The following is a 16,793-nucleotide window of genomic DNA, read 5'->3' on the forward strand; positions in this document are numbered from 1 at the left end:
CGGGTAAGGCCAGATCTGTTTCCTTACTCCTTCACGTGTGCTTCCAGAGCTTCAAACAATGCAGATGAAAGCCTGGGGAACCGTGCAGGGCGCAGCTGCAGGCTCCAGAGCAGGCCTGGGGCCTTCCTTCCCACCCAGGACTGGGGTCCCAAACACCAGGCAGCAGGTTGGGAAGCCTGTTGTGAGCAGGCTGTTGGGGTACACTGCTGTGCTTGTAGTGCTGGCTTCACCAGGGCTGTTCCTTGGGGTCTCTCACCTGCATCTTCCTGATCTCCCACCGCTGGGCAGGTTGGGACGGGCTCTTTGCAAAGAGCAGCGTGCGGGGAAGACCCAAGCTGGGTTCCTCCAGCCTTGTCCTTATCCAATGGCTCTCCCTGGTCAGGGACTGCAGGCAAACAAGGGGCTGAGGGGCTCTGAGGGCTCTCCTCCGGGCTGTTGGCACCCGTTGTTCCTTTCAGTACATGGTGCTCAGGGAGAAAGGAGGCAGCTGGTGTTAGCGGGTGGCCTCAACGCGGCACCTTGTTACTCTCTGCGAAGAAACTTTTATTGCAAAACTACCAATTAATTCCCTCTTCTCTTTCTCCCTGCTCAAGTCACCTTCTGACTCTTGTTTTTTGTCTCATGAGTGCCTTTGCCAGCTGGCCTCTTTCCACAGCCCGTGTTTCTGGAGATACACTCGCAGAGCCGGAGGGAGTGGGCCAGCCTGGCCGCCTCTGCCAGCTCCGGCTGCGGGTACGTTTCCCTGAGTGTGGCTCTGCAGCAGCACGCTGCCCGTGGTCACCCCCGAGTGCTTCTTTACTCGCTGCCCGGCCAGCTAAAGCAACCCTTGTGTCTCCTGGGGATGTGTAAGGGTAAGGCTGGCACTGCCTCCTCCGCCCTGAGCGCCCCTCGGTGATCTTTGCTCTCAGTAACCAGGAGAGCAGCGAAAGCAGCTGCCTTCCCTGCCTGCCCCAGAGCCGGGGGAAATGAGCGACAGGGCTGGGGTGAGCTGCTCTTTGTTAGGAGGGAGAAGCCAGCTGTAGGCACGCAACCTTAGGATATAATACCCCAGCCACCAGTTCAAGGCTGCGACTCCTCCGTCTCATGGAAATCAAAGATAGGGATGGAAATGCGATGGATAGAGTAACCCCCTGTTCAGCAGGCTCAGAGGAAGCAGCTGTCTGATTTGTTTTTATGAGCGGTGTAACAGGCAATCTCGCCGTGGTGCTGATCGGTTTGTGCCAGCACTTCCCTCCAAACCCGAGGAGCCTCCAATGAGTCAGGAACACCTGCTGTCCCCGGGACACAGACAGGGAAGTATGTGCCCGTGTGCCTGCGTGTTTTGGGGCTGGAGGGTATTAGCTACCAAGCAGCTCAGATGCTGACACGCTCTTTAAATATTTCTATTTGCAGATTCGAGGAGGATAAGGGAAATAATAAACGCAGTTTGTATTTTTGGCAGTGGTTTTAATAAGCTGAAATGCCTTTACCTTGTCCAAGGCTTGTGCCTATGTACATGTGTGAGTGCTCGTGTGTGTCTGGTGTCAGAGTCAGGACCTGGGGCCGGTTCCTCCCTTGGTGTCTGTGTCCTGGCCAGGTTCTGGCACAACCCCGTGCAGGACAGCTCAGCTTTAACAGAGGGGCTCTGATAATACTGTCCCCTGTCACCTGGTGTGGCTGTAGCAGCTCCCTGTTGCTCTGCAGAGCTGCCCTGCTGCCTGTGTGGGGCTCTGCACGTATCCGCCTTTGGGGCGATGTCCTTTGCTCCTGGGCTTTGAGCTGTTCTGCATGTGGGTTTCCATCCTGATTTCCTCTTGTGTCGGAGCCCCGGGGCAGGAACTGACCACGAGGGCAGTGCTGTACTGTCCCCCTGCTTTTCCACTCTACCCCCACTGCTGGCGTCCCCAGAGCTGAGTACGAGACTTTCTTGAAATGAATGTTTTTAACACAAAATGCCCCGTGTTAGCTCAGTTACTGAGAAGGAACAGATTTATCAGATAAATCCCAGCAGGCCTGTACATGTTGTAACTGTCTGGTGTATTGCAATAAAAATATACATTAGAATAAGTATAAATATATATTTACAGTGTGCAAGGACAAGCCAGGAGTACAGACGCTGTTTTGAGTTTCCGGCATGCATATTAATGATGAACAGCTTAGGCACAGCAAAAAACAGGGGCGAGTACATTTTAGATCTTAGGAGAATGGCTTTGGATTTACAGCAGTGTAACTGAGGGCAGGATGAGGCCTTTTTTCTCCTGACAATAAATGACTTTTCCACTTGGACTGTTTCTTCTTCTGCCCATGATGGCAGCCTCCCTTGATAAGCATTTGCAATGAAATAGGTATTTCTCCAGGCCGTTTCCCACAGGTGTCATTGCACAATGCCATGTGTTCAGGGACGTCGTTAGGGGGTGGTCTGTGCGCTGCTACAATGCCCCACGTAACTGAAAGCACTTCTTTTTAATGCTGTAATAATACTTTGTCCTTCCTCTCAAGAACTCAAGGGACTTTACAAACCTGAGTGAATGACTCCATCACCAAGAGGGGTGGAGATGTAAGTCAGAGCAGTGCAGTGACTTGCCCTAAGTTATACACTGAGAACGTAGCAGAGGTTAGAGGGGAGCTAGCTCTTTCCCTGTTCCAGTGCTTTACTTCAACCTCTAGACCTGGATGAAGAAGGAAGTACCACTGCTGTTTGTGTAACGTTTGTAAGGTATTCAGATTATGCCAATGTGTATGGGCTAGGCTGCTTCCTCCTTTAAGAGGGGCAGGAAAGCATACCTCTCTGGTCCTTGACACCAGTACCCAAGGGTCATTTCCAACCATGCAGTGACACAGGATTGCTCAGGAGAAATCTAATTCAGTAAGTCCAGCGTACAGTGAAATAGTGTGGGACGCACCAGCCTGGATTCCGAGAGCAGCCAGTCTCTCTTGCGTGGTAGCGAGACGCAGGGCTTATTAGTTTATGCCTAGTGCTTTGGCCTGACTCTTCTCAGAGCTCTCCAGGTTGCCTCTAACCCCTGGATCTTTGCTGTAGGGTGTGGATGTAAGATACATTCAGAGTCCCCTGTTATTAGCTAGGGATAGGAACAGTTTTTTCATTATTTTCCTCCCACTCCAAGTTAAAAATACAACACAGTTCATTTGTCACTTGATCACAGTAAATGCTCTGCTGAAAGAAAATGATGTCTGTTGCCAAAATTTATGACCTGGGCAAGTCTCTGCAGAAGCCCTGTCCAGGCTGAGCACAGCTCACTGAATGCAGTCTATTTGCATGCCCCAGCCTTATCTTGCTAACCATCAGAGCAGAACACGGTTACGGCACCAGCTTGGCACAGATTGTTGCTGCCACTAGTCCAGGAGTTCCCACCTCATTGCTGGTCCAAACTGACTTCTGCTCACGGTGTAAATCCGGAGTAACAGCAACCTTTAAAGAATCCCTCTGGATTTACACTTGAGCAGGTGATGTCAGCTCTGGCCTGGTACCTGCTGTAACTAAAAAGTGAGAGCTCCCACGAGTTCCTTTGTCGCCTACCAGGCTGTGCAAGGCCCTGGGGTGCCAGGACACCGAAGCCAACGACGCAACTTCGTTAGCCTCCAGAGCGATGCGGGAAGCTGTACGAGCTTAATGAGGTGGGCAGCCCCATGCTGGATGGAGGTGCTGGGGAGGATCTTCTGCTGGGGAGCAGGCGCTGGCAGCGGGGTCTCTAGCAGAGACCTGGAGCCATCCCTCACTTGAGACTGTGCTGGGTCTCCCGGTGCCTCCGTAGGTCCACCTTGCGTTGGAAGCCCTTGGCACAGAGCTCGCAGCTGAAGGGCTTGAAGCCGGTGTGCTTGCGGCTGTGGGTGATGAGGTTGGAGCTCTGGCTGAAGGCTTTGCCACATACCTGGCATTTGTGGGGCTTCTCCCCTGCAGGGCAGAGAAGATGGTAAGAAAGACATTAGCAGAGCGTGGAAAGAAATGGCTTTCAGCAGACTCAGGCCTGACTGGCTGTGCTTAGGCACCAGTGCTGTCAGCCCGGCTGTCCAGCTAATGTGTCTGCACTCTCCTCCAGCAGCAGAGGGTGAGAAGAACCAGGGGCTGGACAATAACCACCTCCTTGTCACACAGAGGAGGACGTGCATCTTAGGGATGCTCAGACCTTCAGCTGACTGCAGACTGACTTTTTAGTGCCTTGACACACATCCCCAGTGCAACTTCTCTGTGTCTGGGAACTGGGTGTGTGCAGGGACCTGATGGACTCCAGTTTGCATCTGCTTATTGGGAACGTTTTGTTTCTCACCGGTGTGGATGTAAGTGTGTTTCTTCATGTCGGACTTCTGGTGGAAGCGCTTGCCGCAGTACTGGCAGGGGTAGGGCCGCGTGTCTGAATGGATCAGCAGGTGCGTGGAGAGGGTAGAGGAACGCTTGAATGTCTTCCCACACATCTTGCATTCAAAACTTCTTTCCTGGTAGGGGAGAAAATCATGGGGTGTCAGTTGGTAACTGCAGAACATGTGACAGAGCTTGAAGACTGTTAAATCATTGACTATAGTAGATTTGATAAGCAAATCTCTCCAGCTCACAGACTGATGTGCTAATATGAAGAGGAAGAAAGGAGGGTTACTTATGGAAATGGCTTGCATCTTGTGATCCAGACTCCTGCACCCTTTAGAGAAGGTGAGGCACCTGAGAAGCAGTAGCAACCATCCTCCCCTCCCAATCTGAGACATTTTCAAGGACAGTCTGAGATTTGAGAGATAAGAGAGCTATGATCTGTGGTTTTCAGAGCTCCTAGCATTGCCACTGGGTGCTGCAGGAAAGCCATCCTGTTTGTAACCTAGGAAAGTCACTTCCCTGATAATGAAACAACAGCGAAGGTCCCAGCACTCGTGAGCTCTGGAGAGCTGGTTCTCTGGAACCACGCTACCCACCTGGGAGTGAATATTGGTGTGCTGCTCCAGGCTAACAGCGTGCCCGAAGGTTTTGCCACATACTTCGCAAGCGAAGGGCCGGGTCCCACTATGAGACCTTCGTACATGGACCTCCAGGCCATGGGGAGTGGAGAATACCTGAAAAACAAAATGTCAGTGATTTTTCCAGGAGGCAGCTTTGTCTCCATCTTTGATTTCAATTCCTTCTCTTTGATTCTTTCCTTTTGTAGGCCATGTAAACTGCATAATTCCTAGCACCCTCATCCTCAGCCAGGAGAACAAATGGGCACCTATTACAAGCCGCATGCGTTGCACCTTGAGGCAAGCCACTGAATTTCTGATATATTTGATGAAAACTACTCCCGACCCTCATCATCCCCGAGGTTCTCTCCTCCGTGACGCACCTTGTTGCACTTCACACAGTGGTAGGTCTCCATGTCGGAGGAGTAATGCATGCTGTAATCCAGAGGGGGCTCGGGGCTTGGCAGGAGGTGGCTGCCGTACAGGCTGACTGGGTGCTCCAGGAGGGCTGACTGCATGGTGGAAGACATCTGTCGATAGCTGTACGGCAAGTGGAAAGCGTCCCAAGAAAAGCCGGTTTTGTAGAAGGTGGGGGTGCTGGTCGGGGTAGTGCAGTCTTTGATCTGCAGACCTGGGATGGTCATCTCTGAGTTTGTAAAGCAGAGGGAGAAGTGAGTGTCATGTCAATCCCTGCAGCGGGATACCAGTAAAATAAAAAAAAGTTCCCCATATACCTTGCCCCTATTCAGTGACCTTGGGAGTTGCAAACTTGTTCTTTGACTCAAACCCTGATCCCATACAAATTTCATATTTAGACTTTGATTTCAGTCTGAGGAAATTTTAGGGGAGAGGGGATGCTAAGGCAATATTAACCCCCTTACTAGCCCTACTTTGTGTGGCTTTTGAACAAGTATCATGTGGACACCAGCCTTGACCATATCACACAGCTACACCAGTCCTTGAGATGCAGAGGCTTGCTCACTGGGAATCTTAGCCTTACACTTCAGGGAGATGCTGGTCTAAACCAGAAGTGTAAGGGGAAATACAGAAAGCTCTCAATGAGCTCTGCCTGGGACAAGTTTGACCAATGGGGTCAAAATAAGAGCTGCCATTTACTGAAAATCTGGACCCAGTCACAGGGGCCTCATAAGCCAACCAATCTAGCCCAGACCTCTTTTGCAATTCTGACCCTGGGGAGCAGACCTTGAGCTGAAGGTCCTGGCAGCATCCTGCTCGGGTGCTGGACGGGGACACTTTCTTCTTTCGGTTCAGAAGGGTCCTTTTCTTGTTTTGGAACCACGCATTCTAGGTCCTGTTTTTTGCCATCCTCTGCTGTCTTGTCTCCTATGGCTGTAATCACAGTAGTGTCACGGTTAGTTTATTCCCCCCCGTAAGAGGAGAGCCTGGTAAGGTGGTCTGTGTACTTATCTGTGAGCTCACGCTCGGATACGTGAGTCCACGCTCAGTTCCCCGAATCAGTGCAGAGCGGTGCAATCAGCGTGGCAATCAAAGTCTGCCCACTGCCGACAAAGGGAAATTCCAAGCAGCATAGGAGAGGCAAGGCAGAGGAGGACAGGAAGAAATAATGGGGCACTTGATGCCCTATATAACTACAGCAAATTAACCCTAGAAGGCCACATTGTAAGAATAATTTCCTTATTTAAAACCATTCTCATTTATGAGGGTAACTAACAATCACTAACTTATTAACCTCCCCACTGCTCCCATCAGAGAGTTGAGTATTGTTAACCTGAATTTATGGACAGCCGAGCAGGGAAGCAGAGAGGGGAGGTGCCCACAGAGCCCAGTCTCCTCCTGCCCATGCTCACGTTTCTCCATGCCTGTCCCAGCCCTTAAGAGACCAACCAGCACTTGTTAGAAGTAGACTTTATAGTAAGAATTTTAAAAAGAGGTCCAATACATGTGCTGCCTTTCTGCTGAAGGTGGGACTGGGCTGCCGAACGACAGCATCCATCTGTTTGTCCAACCCCTCTTGTGCTGCAGATAAACACTACAGACGGCCAAAGGATGACGGAATTGGAATTGGATTGCCACGTCCTTTCTGTAATCAAACTTGTCATAGGGCTGGACTCTAGTTCCACAGCCAGGGCCAGAACAAAGGGTAAGTTGATCCTAGATTTGAATAAAGAAAATTTGAATGGTGCCTGAAGGAAGAAAATAATTGTCCTAGCCCTGCTATTGCATGGTTGGCTCTGGGAGAGCATGAACCCCTGTCTAGGGGGAGGACAGCAGGCACAGGCAGAAACACCGTTGGTTTGTATTGATCTGGTGCGTAGCAGCCAGCCTTTCATGGGCAAGGTGTAGGACTTCTTTCACAGTGTTAGGGTATCACTAGTATCTTCTCGCTCTAGCTGCAACCTTCCTTGCAAATCATGAGGAGGAGGTGGTAGCACACTGAGGTAGAGAAGATGTACATAGAGTGTGTGGACAGTGAACACAGCAGGTTAGAGATCGAGGTGGCAGAGCTGTGAGTTTGTAGAATGCCAGCCAAGCAGAAGCTCTTTTCCCAACTGCTAATTGCCCGAGGTTGGACATCCTTCCAAATGTGACCAACTCCTCGCAGCAATCTGGTATCTCTGACCTCCCCCCAAGGGAGGTGGGAATCAACAACTGCAGCAAGAACAGAGAGCAAGGCAGGATTCCCAGTGTAATTTCCACGCAGGTGGAGAACTGGCCATCAGAAACCTTGTGCTCATTTAGGGTTTCCAACGCTTGCGTCTGCCCAAAGCGCGCCAGTGCAGGGGAGTCTCGCTGCACCGTCTCTGGAATCACAAAAGCAGCACCCCGGCAAGAAACAAAGGGAGGATCTAAATTTGTTTTCAGTGCAACACCGTGGATTTGTCCCAGAGAAAGAGGGCGCACGGTGGGGGATAACCTAGTATTAGACTGCCATCCCTGTATGGAAGCCCTTAGTTATTCTTTAGCTCATTCATCCTACTCCCTTAGGTTGCCTACTCAATTATTTATTTGCCCCGGTGTATTCTTACAAGCCCAGTGGCTCTATTGACTCACCAGTGAAGGCAGAGGAGATTGGATCCCATGTGAATATAGGCAGATCATCTTCCACAAAGCGGTGCTGGTGGTAGGTATGAGCCTTTTTGCTCTTCACCAAAAAGGAACGTGGCATTTTCCATTCACTGCCTGGGCAGAAACGCAGAATGACAGCAGGTAAATCTCTGGTTTGCAGGATAGTTTCTTGCCTGTTCCCACAGCACGTCAGCTCAGTACGCAGCAGTGATGAGAATTAAAAACCCTTCTGCTGGGGAGCCAGATAGTTCATCTCCACGGTCCCCCCACCCAGCTGAAGAGAGGGGAGTGGTTGCTTGGGCTTAGGCACTTGACGGGTCTTAACTTTGGGGAAAACACCTAGCTGTGGAGGGGCTGAGCAGAATAACTTACTGCCAGATAGTTTCTGCTGCTGAGGTAGAGATGGGAGTGCGGATTGAAGGTGGGATTGCAGATCACGTTATGCTCTGTAAAAAATATCCCTCACAATCCACCCCTAGGCTGAGGCAAAGGATTACTGCCGTCTGTGAAGACAGGGGTGAAGAAATGGTGGCATGCTGAAACCGAGTGCTGTGTTACAGACCAAAAATGTTTCTGTGGCAGGGACAGACAAGAACCCAGAATCTCTCTCATGCAGTTCTCTGCTCTGCTTCTCTGAGATTGTCCCCCCATGGTAGGGACTGCTGGCTGGGGACCGCCCGTTTCAGAAAGGGTCCTTGCACCCAGAGCAGTGCAGTCCCACCCGTGGCATTGGCTCCTCTGCGAAATTGCCGTCCAAATAATAATTACAGTAAAACCATGGAGAATGGGAAAGATGCAATGGAAAATCCCCACAGCCTTAACATGCGGTGGGTTTCCTTCTTGTTGGCCATAGCTTGAATGTTTTGTGTTGTGGCTGGCAAACACCGGTCAAGCAGCGGCAGAGCAGAAGCGTTGGGTGCGAGAGGTTACCTTTTGGATCTGACTCAAATATCATAGACCGTTGAAACGACAAGCATAAAATGCTGAAATTTAATCATACAAAATTCTCTTGCAATGTATCTGTTATCTTTACTGCCCAGAACCCAGCCCGCCCTGTGCCCGCTCCCCATGGCTAATAACTGTTCTCATGCAGCCAGCACGACAGCAGGCTCGATGCTGTGCATGGCAGTATCAGCTGGTGCACTATTTGCATATGTATTTGCATTTTCCCTTGTAACTGTTCAAGATAGTAGCACTAAAAGCAAATCTTGCTATATTTCATATGAAAAGTTAGCAGCAAGTCTTTGCTCTCTACTAGTGGGCAAGTGCATTGTTATTTATTTATTTATTTATTTATTTATTTATTTATTTATTTATTTTTCCTGGGATCGGTTGTAATGTTGCGTACTTATTTACTAAAAAAGAACAACGTTTGCTCCTGTTAAGTAGGAATGATGTGAGGTGTCTACGTAAGTCGGGACAGAGCAGCGTGGGCTCCTGGAATCCCAAACAGCCAGCGATGGAAAAGGTCTGCTCGGGCTGCTCCTTAGGGTTCAGAAGTACCTGCCCTTACCCCTGTATGCTAAATATAATTACATAGCTCAGTGGTGGTTCACTTCAAGCTTTGAGGGCCAGATTTATGATGGTGCCTGCGGCTACAGGTACGTGTACAGGAGGGGAATTCACACAGCAATGCCTGCTGTGGACAGGTAGGTTGCTGAGCACATTGCTGTTGGTGGGAGCCAGGTGCTCACCAGCCCCAGCGCCTTCAGAAATCCCATTACAGCTCTAGCTGACTTTATAAATCTAGTCCAGGATTCCCACTTTCATATATGACTTCAGCCATTTTTTCTTCTGCAATGACCCACCTGTTTTTATCTATTTCCAAGAAACGTATGTGTGACTTGAGATGAATATGAGAAAACAGAAGCCAAGAGTGGATGTATTAATTTAATTTTAGCAAGAGGACAAAGCAGTACTGAGAAGGAACCACGAGCATGCACTAGAGAGAAGGGATGCTGAAGTCCAACGCTGTATTTACTTTCCTGTAACTCTGACGGGGTTCCTCCTAAGTATCACAAAGTGCATCTCTGCCCATCCTGTGCACACAGAAGCGCTCAGCTTGGTGCGAACACAGAAGTGTTCAGTGATGGCCGTAGCCCTTAGAGCAACGCGCCCTGCCCAGCCGGTAGCCTCCCATCCTAGCAGAAGTGCTCAGCTCAGAGGGCACGACAGGAGGGGCTCGGTCCCAGGTGGGACATCTGTGCGTGGAGCTCCACTTGGCAGTGTAGATGTGCCCCAGATTAAAGTCCTGCCACGAGCCCTTTCTACATGGGATTTCCACTCATGTCAAAGGGATTTTCCCACGCGGTGGGCAGGACTGTGCCCACAATGGAGAGTATTCATACCACCAAGCTTTAGACATCTGATTTGTCTGCCTGATTTAACCAGTTAACTTCCCTGGGCTTCCTACACAGTGGAGGAAGAAGCTCTGGCAGCAGGTAACTGAATGCACGAGGAAAGCACTCACACTGCACTGCCTCCTGGAAGAGCTGCTCTCCCTGCCCGCCAGCCGGAGGACCCTGAGGCATTCACCAGATAAATTTGAGGACTGGAGGTGGGTGGCGTAAGCAATCTTGCAGTGTTTTACTGTAGTACCCATGGACTAAGTACATGAAGGTGCTAAACACAGCTTCTCTTGTCATGCTGGTTGGAAGTAGCTGCGTAAGAATCAATGGGATTTTTCTGGATGTGTTTGCTCCAGCATATGTAAAAGTCAAATTTGGGCTAGTATCTTGACTGCTGATAAGGGCCTCTACAGAGCAACATGATCTTTAATGCACTACTGAACGTTGCAAAAGGAAGTTACCTTCCCCCACCCCATTTCACAGAGAAAACAGGAACTGGGTGCCCAAAGCATAGTTAATTAACAACTGCATTGGACTCTCTGATTCACACAACCGAGTTAGAGGAAAGCTAGAAGCACAGATTGGGATAGAAAAAAAAATACTTCGTCCTTGAAACTCAACGTTATCAGTAGCAAGTGATCAGCTGCTACCAGCAGCTAACTGTATTTCACAGGGACAGTAGTGCTGTGGACAGCAGCCCCTGCTACAGCTTAAACAATCACTGAAGCTTCCAACAGAATTTAGCTTCAACCTTTTGCTAAAAGTTGCACTTTTTTTTTTTTTTATGGAACCTGTTCTTGCCAGCCCTTGTGGCACCTGGTCTGGCAACTGCACAACGGAGTTCATTGCCTGGGCAAGAGTGTCGTCCCAAAACACAGGAGCGTGGCATTTCATGGATTCAGTACAGAATATAACATCAATAGCCAGCTGGAACTGACACTCTTATTTGTTTGCCATTCCTGTAGCTGTATAATAATGTTGTAGTAATCTGCTCCGAGGAAAAGATAGCTGAAAGAATGCAGGGGAAAAAAAACTGCTTCATTATTTTGGGTACCTAACTTGAAGCATCTGAGAGGAGCTTGTTTTTACCAGCTACAGGTGCCAGATTACCAGCCAGGTTTGAAAATGCACCCAGCACCTGTGTATTCCCCTTCTGTGTTCTAATTCAAAGCTTCTTCATCCCCAGTGATGCTCTCTGGTGAGCATCCAAATCAAAAAGTGTTTTTTGTTTGTTTGTTTGTTTTTAATGGGGTGGTTTCTGTCTTCAGGATCCTAATGTCATGGTCCTATGTATCTCCTGAAGCCCTGAATGCGGTATCAGAGCATGGCAGCTCACAGAACCCAAAAACACAGGATTGGGCTCTTTGATACAATTTAGAAGAAATCAGTATTCTCTCTGTATTAGGTTACGGGGCCGTTCTGTCAGCGGTTCCTTCAGTGAGACAATTCATAATACAAAATACTGTATTTGGGAACAGGTTCTTGCAGGATTGTGCCATGCTGAATCAGGAACCCAATTTGCAACACAAGTTCCATTCTAAAGCCGACTCATTTTTCTGTAAGCCCTTCTAAATTCGAGTATTCCAGTTTTCAAATTGACAAGGTTAATTGTAGAGATAAAACCCTTTTCCCCACTGCACTCAGAGGAAATACTTAATTTTTAAATTTAAGTTGATATGTGGCTTCAGGTAAGCTGATGAGTGTACAGAGTTTTAGACTAAAAGAGGCTTATTTCCCTCCCACTGCTTAATTTATTTTTAATCTTTAATATTGTTTTTTCTGCTCTTTCTGGCAAAACTGAAGCTACCAAAAATAAAGAATAGTGTGTCTGTCGGAAGACTATATTTTTGAAGTAAAAAGCACAAAATAAAACATACCCATGTATGGAATTTTTAAGAGCCCAAATAAAATAAGAGGTTTTGTAGACTCCTTACTCTTTAAATTTAAATCATATTTAAAAATAGTTTCAGTCCTTCACAACAAAATTAATCATGTCTCCACTAGTCCATGCTTGTAAAATTCAATGTACTTGGGGCAAGTAATTTGAATGTGGCTTTTTAGTGGAAAAATGCACCGAACGTTATTCATTCTTGTGGTAAGACTGGGCAAATGGACATTATGCCAAGGCTTGGAAGTTACGGTGAAAATTTTGTTAAAGAAGTGGAATGGAAATGCTTGTGCATCTTTTATTACCTAGAAAAAATGTTTAGAATACAATTGCAGCATTTGTTCTTCAGAAACCTCCTCTAGCTCCTGGTGATGTTGGGAACGCCGCTAGCTTTAGCAAACTGCCTTAAGCTTCCCTGGATAGAACAACTTGTATAGCACAATTTCCCTTTAATGTATACATGCGCTTACTTTGTGAACCTGTAAACTGTTTGTTTTCCTGCTTAATGTATTGAACCAGCCTGGTAGTATAGGAGGTATGCCTATAAATATCTAATTGCATATGCTAAAATTTTTGTTACACTAATCAGCGTATACTTAGAAAGGATGGAGAGATAACATAAATAAAAGATAGGTTCGAAGCAAAAATCCTCAACAGGAGAGACTGAATTCTCATCTAGGAAAATTGGCATAAATTAATTGATGGCAGCACAGATGCGCTGTTTTCTGAATTTATAGGTTTGGCTCTGTTCAAGAGCAATTAAAAGGAAAAATACAGCATGTCCTCAATGCTTAGGTACAAAAGTCTGCATCTGGAAACTGCCTGCTGCATGTAGCTTGCTGGGATGCAGGTGTCTGAGACCATTGACACATCTTTTCTATTTTATTCTACTATTATCATTTTCGTATGTGGAAAGGTGAAGCAAGTATATGGCATATAATTTTTAAAAGCTTGACCTGTTTGATATACATAAACCATTATCATAAATGCTCAGTACAAGTGACTTACACAGGGAAATATGTTACATATTTGCAAACAGAAGAAGAAGAAAAAGAGTATAAAACACATCAGAGAAATGAGTTAAACATTGAAATTTAAAGTGTTTAAAAGAATAAATAAATCACCTGTTTAGGGGACTTTGCTTTACTGGATTCGCCTTGAAATCTCCCCAGACAAGCCCCCAGCAAAACGTCTTCTCTCTGGACTCCTTCTTCCACTTTTTCACTTAGTTGCTGTCTGCTGAAATAGATACTTCTCCTTTTTTCTCTCTGTTTTTTTGCCCCTGTTCCCCTCCCTGATTTTTCAATCAGATTATTTGTGTCAAAATCTGGCGGTGAAGAAACAGCCAATAGAGAAGCAGAGCCCAGAAAGTATTTGCTTATCAAAACTTTCCAGGACTTTGAAAACTTGAAGAGAATTCACGATGCCCAGCTCTAAACCCTAGGGGCAGCACCCTTAACTTTCTGGGGCAGCTTTGCTTTCTGCAGGAACGCTCTTCTGTCATATTGACAATGAGCATGACACAGGGAAATTATGTATCAAGCAGGCATTTGTTCTTTTTCTTTTTTTTTTTTTTAAAGCTTTTAAGAAATCTATATTTTTACACATTTATCCACACATCATATCTTTCACAAACAGACACACCATCTGTCTCGCATACACACACTCATGTACTTCAGTCTCATAAACAAAACCATATAGCACATATGCACAAAATTATTATATACTAGAAAGGATCTTTTATCTCTTCCATTTCCAAGGAAAAAGGAATAAGAGCTTTCACAGTAAGAACTGAAAAAGATGTATGTTAATAACCCTTCATTTTCCTGTATGTGTGTGCAATTCATACATTTTTTAAGCACTGCTCTCTATATATACAGCTGTATATAGGATATAAATATAGACTTAAGAAAGCTCATTAACAAGGATCTTTGCAAAAAGCTCTTCAACTCAAGAGCAATAATAAGAATTTGTTCTTCTATTGCTTGCTTTCAGAAAGGGTTTGAAAATGGGTTTGCAAGTACGAAATAACTGACTGCCAAACTTCCCTGTAAAGGTAGGGTGAAAAAGGGAGAGCAAAGCAGAGGCAGTGTCTTTTCTCATGTCACCTGGTACTTATCCAGTAGAGGTTAGAACAGGAGCTGAGGAGCAGTGATTTTCTTTGGAGAATGCACGGACACAACTCCTGTTTGGAGACAAACAAGGAGAGCTGGTCTTCCCAAAGGCTTGGGGGATAAAAGGTAATTCCTTGATTTCGCCTATTTTCTGGTTTTCAACAGTTTCCCGACTGTGCAAGTGCATACTGACATGCTGTATGTGCCCTTGGTTATCCCCTCGTGCACTGACAGCCCAGTCTGTGCGTGGTTTGAACAGCAAAGATGCCTTCTGAGAGGTTTATATATACAAGCACACACCCAGCTGCCAAGTACTCGGACTTTGCTGTCAGACAATTGCCTTTATGTCCTGGGGTTTTTCTGTTCATTGTAAGCCTTCAGATGCATTTCACTGTCTTCCACAATTGGTTGCGCTATGCTAGGATTCCTTGTGGTCGTTTTTCCTTCTGTAGCACAGCGTGGTGAAAGCACCAGGAAACAATAACTTTTTTTTTTTTTTTTCTGCCGTGCAACAGGATCGGCTGCAGCGTGGCGTTCCCCTGATGGAGCAGATGTGGTCCAGAGACACTTGGGATTCATTGCAGAGGTATTTGGTGTCTGGCTGCGAGCAGGCAGCGGGGGCCTTAGCGCTCTCTGCTGGGACTGCCACAAGTCACAGTTCTTGTCATCGCGCCCTGCGTGGACACCGCATTGCCCCATGGCACCGGACAGGCTGTGCAATGGGTTTTGATGCAACTCGAAGATAGGAGTGTAGATTTCACCCAAATTGAGAAAGATTCAGATTTTAATCTTCACCCATCTGTCATTTACTGAGCATAATTAATTCTTGCTGTTTATGGAAGCAAACAATCCCTTTTTCCTTTCCCTCTTCTCCTCCTCATTTATCTAGCTGTTTTGCATGAAAGAAACGTTCCCAAAGTATTGTGCTAGCAAGCTGATTTGCATCCTCTTAAACACAGGCATTTGAAGGATTACATTTCCCGCTACAAAAGACAAGCATTGTAACAGAAAACCAAGATGTACATTGCAGCTTCAGGGTTTCATGTGAAGACAGTTACAGGAATTAAACAAAACAGGAAAATGACAAGCTGCTGAAAGGACTGAGATGTTATTTTATGAAATGTTGGAGCTGGCTTCTGCCAGCACCTTGAGCACAGACTTCCCGTTGACATAAAGTACAATTGGCTGCAGAAAGTGTCTCTTAAACAAGAGATGGTAAAACCAAGTCAGCCACCAAAAAATCCTACAAAAGACTAGTTACACACACACACACACACACAAAATATCTAATAGCATGTTCAGTAAAATTTCACCAGCTATCTGACTTACGAGGTGCTCCAAAGAGCACTGTGCACAGTCATTTGGAGAAGGAGGATGGCCACATCTCCTAGTTTCAGTAATCTATGCGTAGAACAACCGAAAAACATACAAACAAAAAAAAATCTGTACCATATCTGTTTCATACAAATTGATCCCTGAGATAATGGGCACAGATGCTCCCTGACTATTACTATTATCACTACACTAGAATGCCTGAAGAGAGATGGGAACGCTGTTATAACTGGTTCAGCAATCATTCATCCTCTCTTCCTTTGTTTTATTTCAGGAGTTCCTATGCACCAAATAGTTACAGGATGGGAACACAGTCAGGGAAGCTGTCATCTTGGTGTGTTGTGATCTCACTCTTCCCTAAATTTCTGTTTGTGGCTCCTGTTAAATTTAACACCTCTCCTCTTCAATAAATCAATAGCAAAAGGTGATTTATACAAGCTGGAAGGAAAAATAAGTGTGTTGGGGATGCATTTTAGGCTAGAAGGACCTTTCAGCAGGCCCTTGTGGTCAGTCATATTTTATATTTGTATTGATAGAATTTTTCTTGTATTCTCTTCTTGTTTCAGGGTCAGCAGACAAAGAGGAGAGCCACAGAGGGCTTCCTTGGATTCACAGAATCCTGACCCATATGGGCCATGGTGGATGTACAGCTAGTTCAGCTTGCCACTGAGGACAATTTAATCTTGTGTATTGCTGTGAGTTCTTATTACATGTCCTGTGCTCTAGTGCATCCTAAGTAAATAGATTATTAAATGCACAACTCAGTAAGAATGAACAGGTTAATTATAACACATCATGCCCATTCTAATGCTGTCATCTTCCCTTTAAAATCTAGCGGCAATCCCCTCCTGCAGCATCCATGTTTTCTCTGTCAATTCTAATGTTATAGTAATTAAGTCACACTAAAATAACACGACTAATTGCTTTCAGTTCTTTTCTGAAACTCATCCTAATTTCCACTCTTTTCTGTGGCAGATTAAATAAACATGTTGTCTGCACAGCAGGAAAAAAATACCATCTCTCAGTCCAGACTGCAATAAATACCAACTGCAATGCACAAGGCAGGACAAGATTAAAAACATGCTATCTCATCCAGAGGCGGGCTGACCCCTCGCAGGTGCAACACAAAGGAGCTATCTCGCTCCT

At 46.4% G+C, this 16,793-nt stretch overlaps 1 protein-coding gene and 2 long non-coding RNA genes across 3 annotated transcripts; 2 read left to right on the forward strand and 1 right to left on the reverse strand.

Annotated features, from left to right (window-relative positions):
• Positions 1 to 3,713: 3,713 nt before the first annotated feature.
• GFI1B (growth factor independent 1B transcriptional repressor) lies at positions 3,714 to 8,071 on the reverse strand. Its single transcript, XM_066980692.1, has 6 exons — positions 7,951 to 8,071; positions 6,121 to 6,267; positions 5,301 to 5,563; positions 4,897 to 5,034; positions 4,266 to 4,431; positions 3,714 to 3,892 (listed from the first exon to the last, which is right to left on the reverse strand). The coding sequence occupies exons 1-6, from the start codon at positions 8,063 to 8,065 to the stop codon at positions 3,714 to 3,716; spliced, it is 1,008 nt and encodes a 335-aa protein (XP_066836793.1). The 5' UTR covers positions 8,066 to 8,071.
• On the forward strand, positions 4,406 to 7,957 carry LOC136786687 (uncharacterized). Its single transcript, XR_010826061.1, has 3 exons — positions 4,406 to 4,642; positions 5,127 to 5,321; positions 6,922 to 7,957. It is a non-coding gene; the product is annotated as an uncharacterized lncRNA (long non-coding RNA).
• Positions 8,072 to 8,740: 669 nt separating the features above from the next.
• LOC125181027 (uncharacterized) lies at positions 8,741 to 16,207 on the forward strand. Its single transcript, XR_010826060.1, has 3 exons — positions 8,741 to 10,522; positions 14,831 to 14,901; positions 15,922 to 16,207. It is a non-coding gene; the product is annotated as an uncharacterized lncRNA (long non-coding RNA).
• Positions 16,208 to 16,793: the final 586 nt, after the last annotated feature.

This window comes from Anser cygnoides, chromosome 20 (assembly GCF_040182565.1).
Source record: "Anser cygnoides isolate HZ-2024a breed goose chromosome 20, Taihu_goose_T2T_genome, whole genome shotgun sequence".
Taxonomy (NCBI): Eukaryota; Metazoa; Chordata; class Aves; order Anseriformes; family Anatidae; genus Anser; species Anser cygnoides.

What these genes read in the sequence shown, in the direction of transcription:
- GFI1B (XM_066980692.1), bottom strand. Translation starts at nt 8,065, where the DNA reads ATGCCACGTTCCTTTTTGGTGAAGAGCAAAAAGGCTCATACCTACCAC. An exon ending in ACACCAATATTCACTCCCAG is followed by an intron (nt 4,432 to 4,896) that starts GTGGGTAGCGTG and finishes CTCCCCTACCAG; the next exon opens with GAAAGAAGTTTTGAATGCAA. An exon ending in ACACACTTACATCCACACCG is followed by an intron (nt 3,893 to 4,265) that starts GTGAGAAACAAA and finishes TCTGCCCTGCAG; the next exon opens with GGGAGAAGCCCCACAAATGC.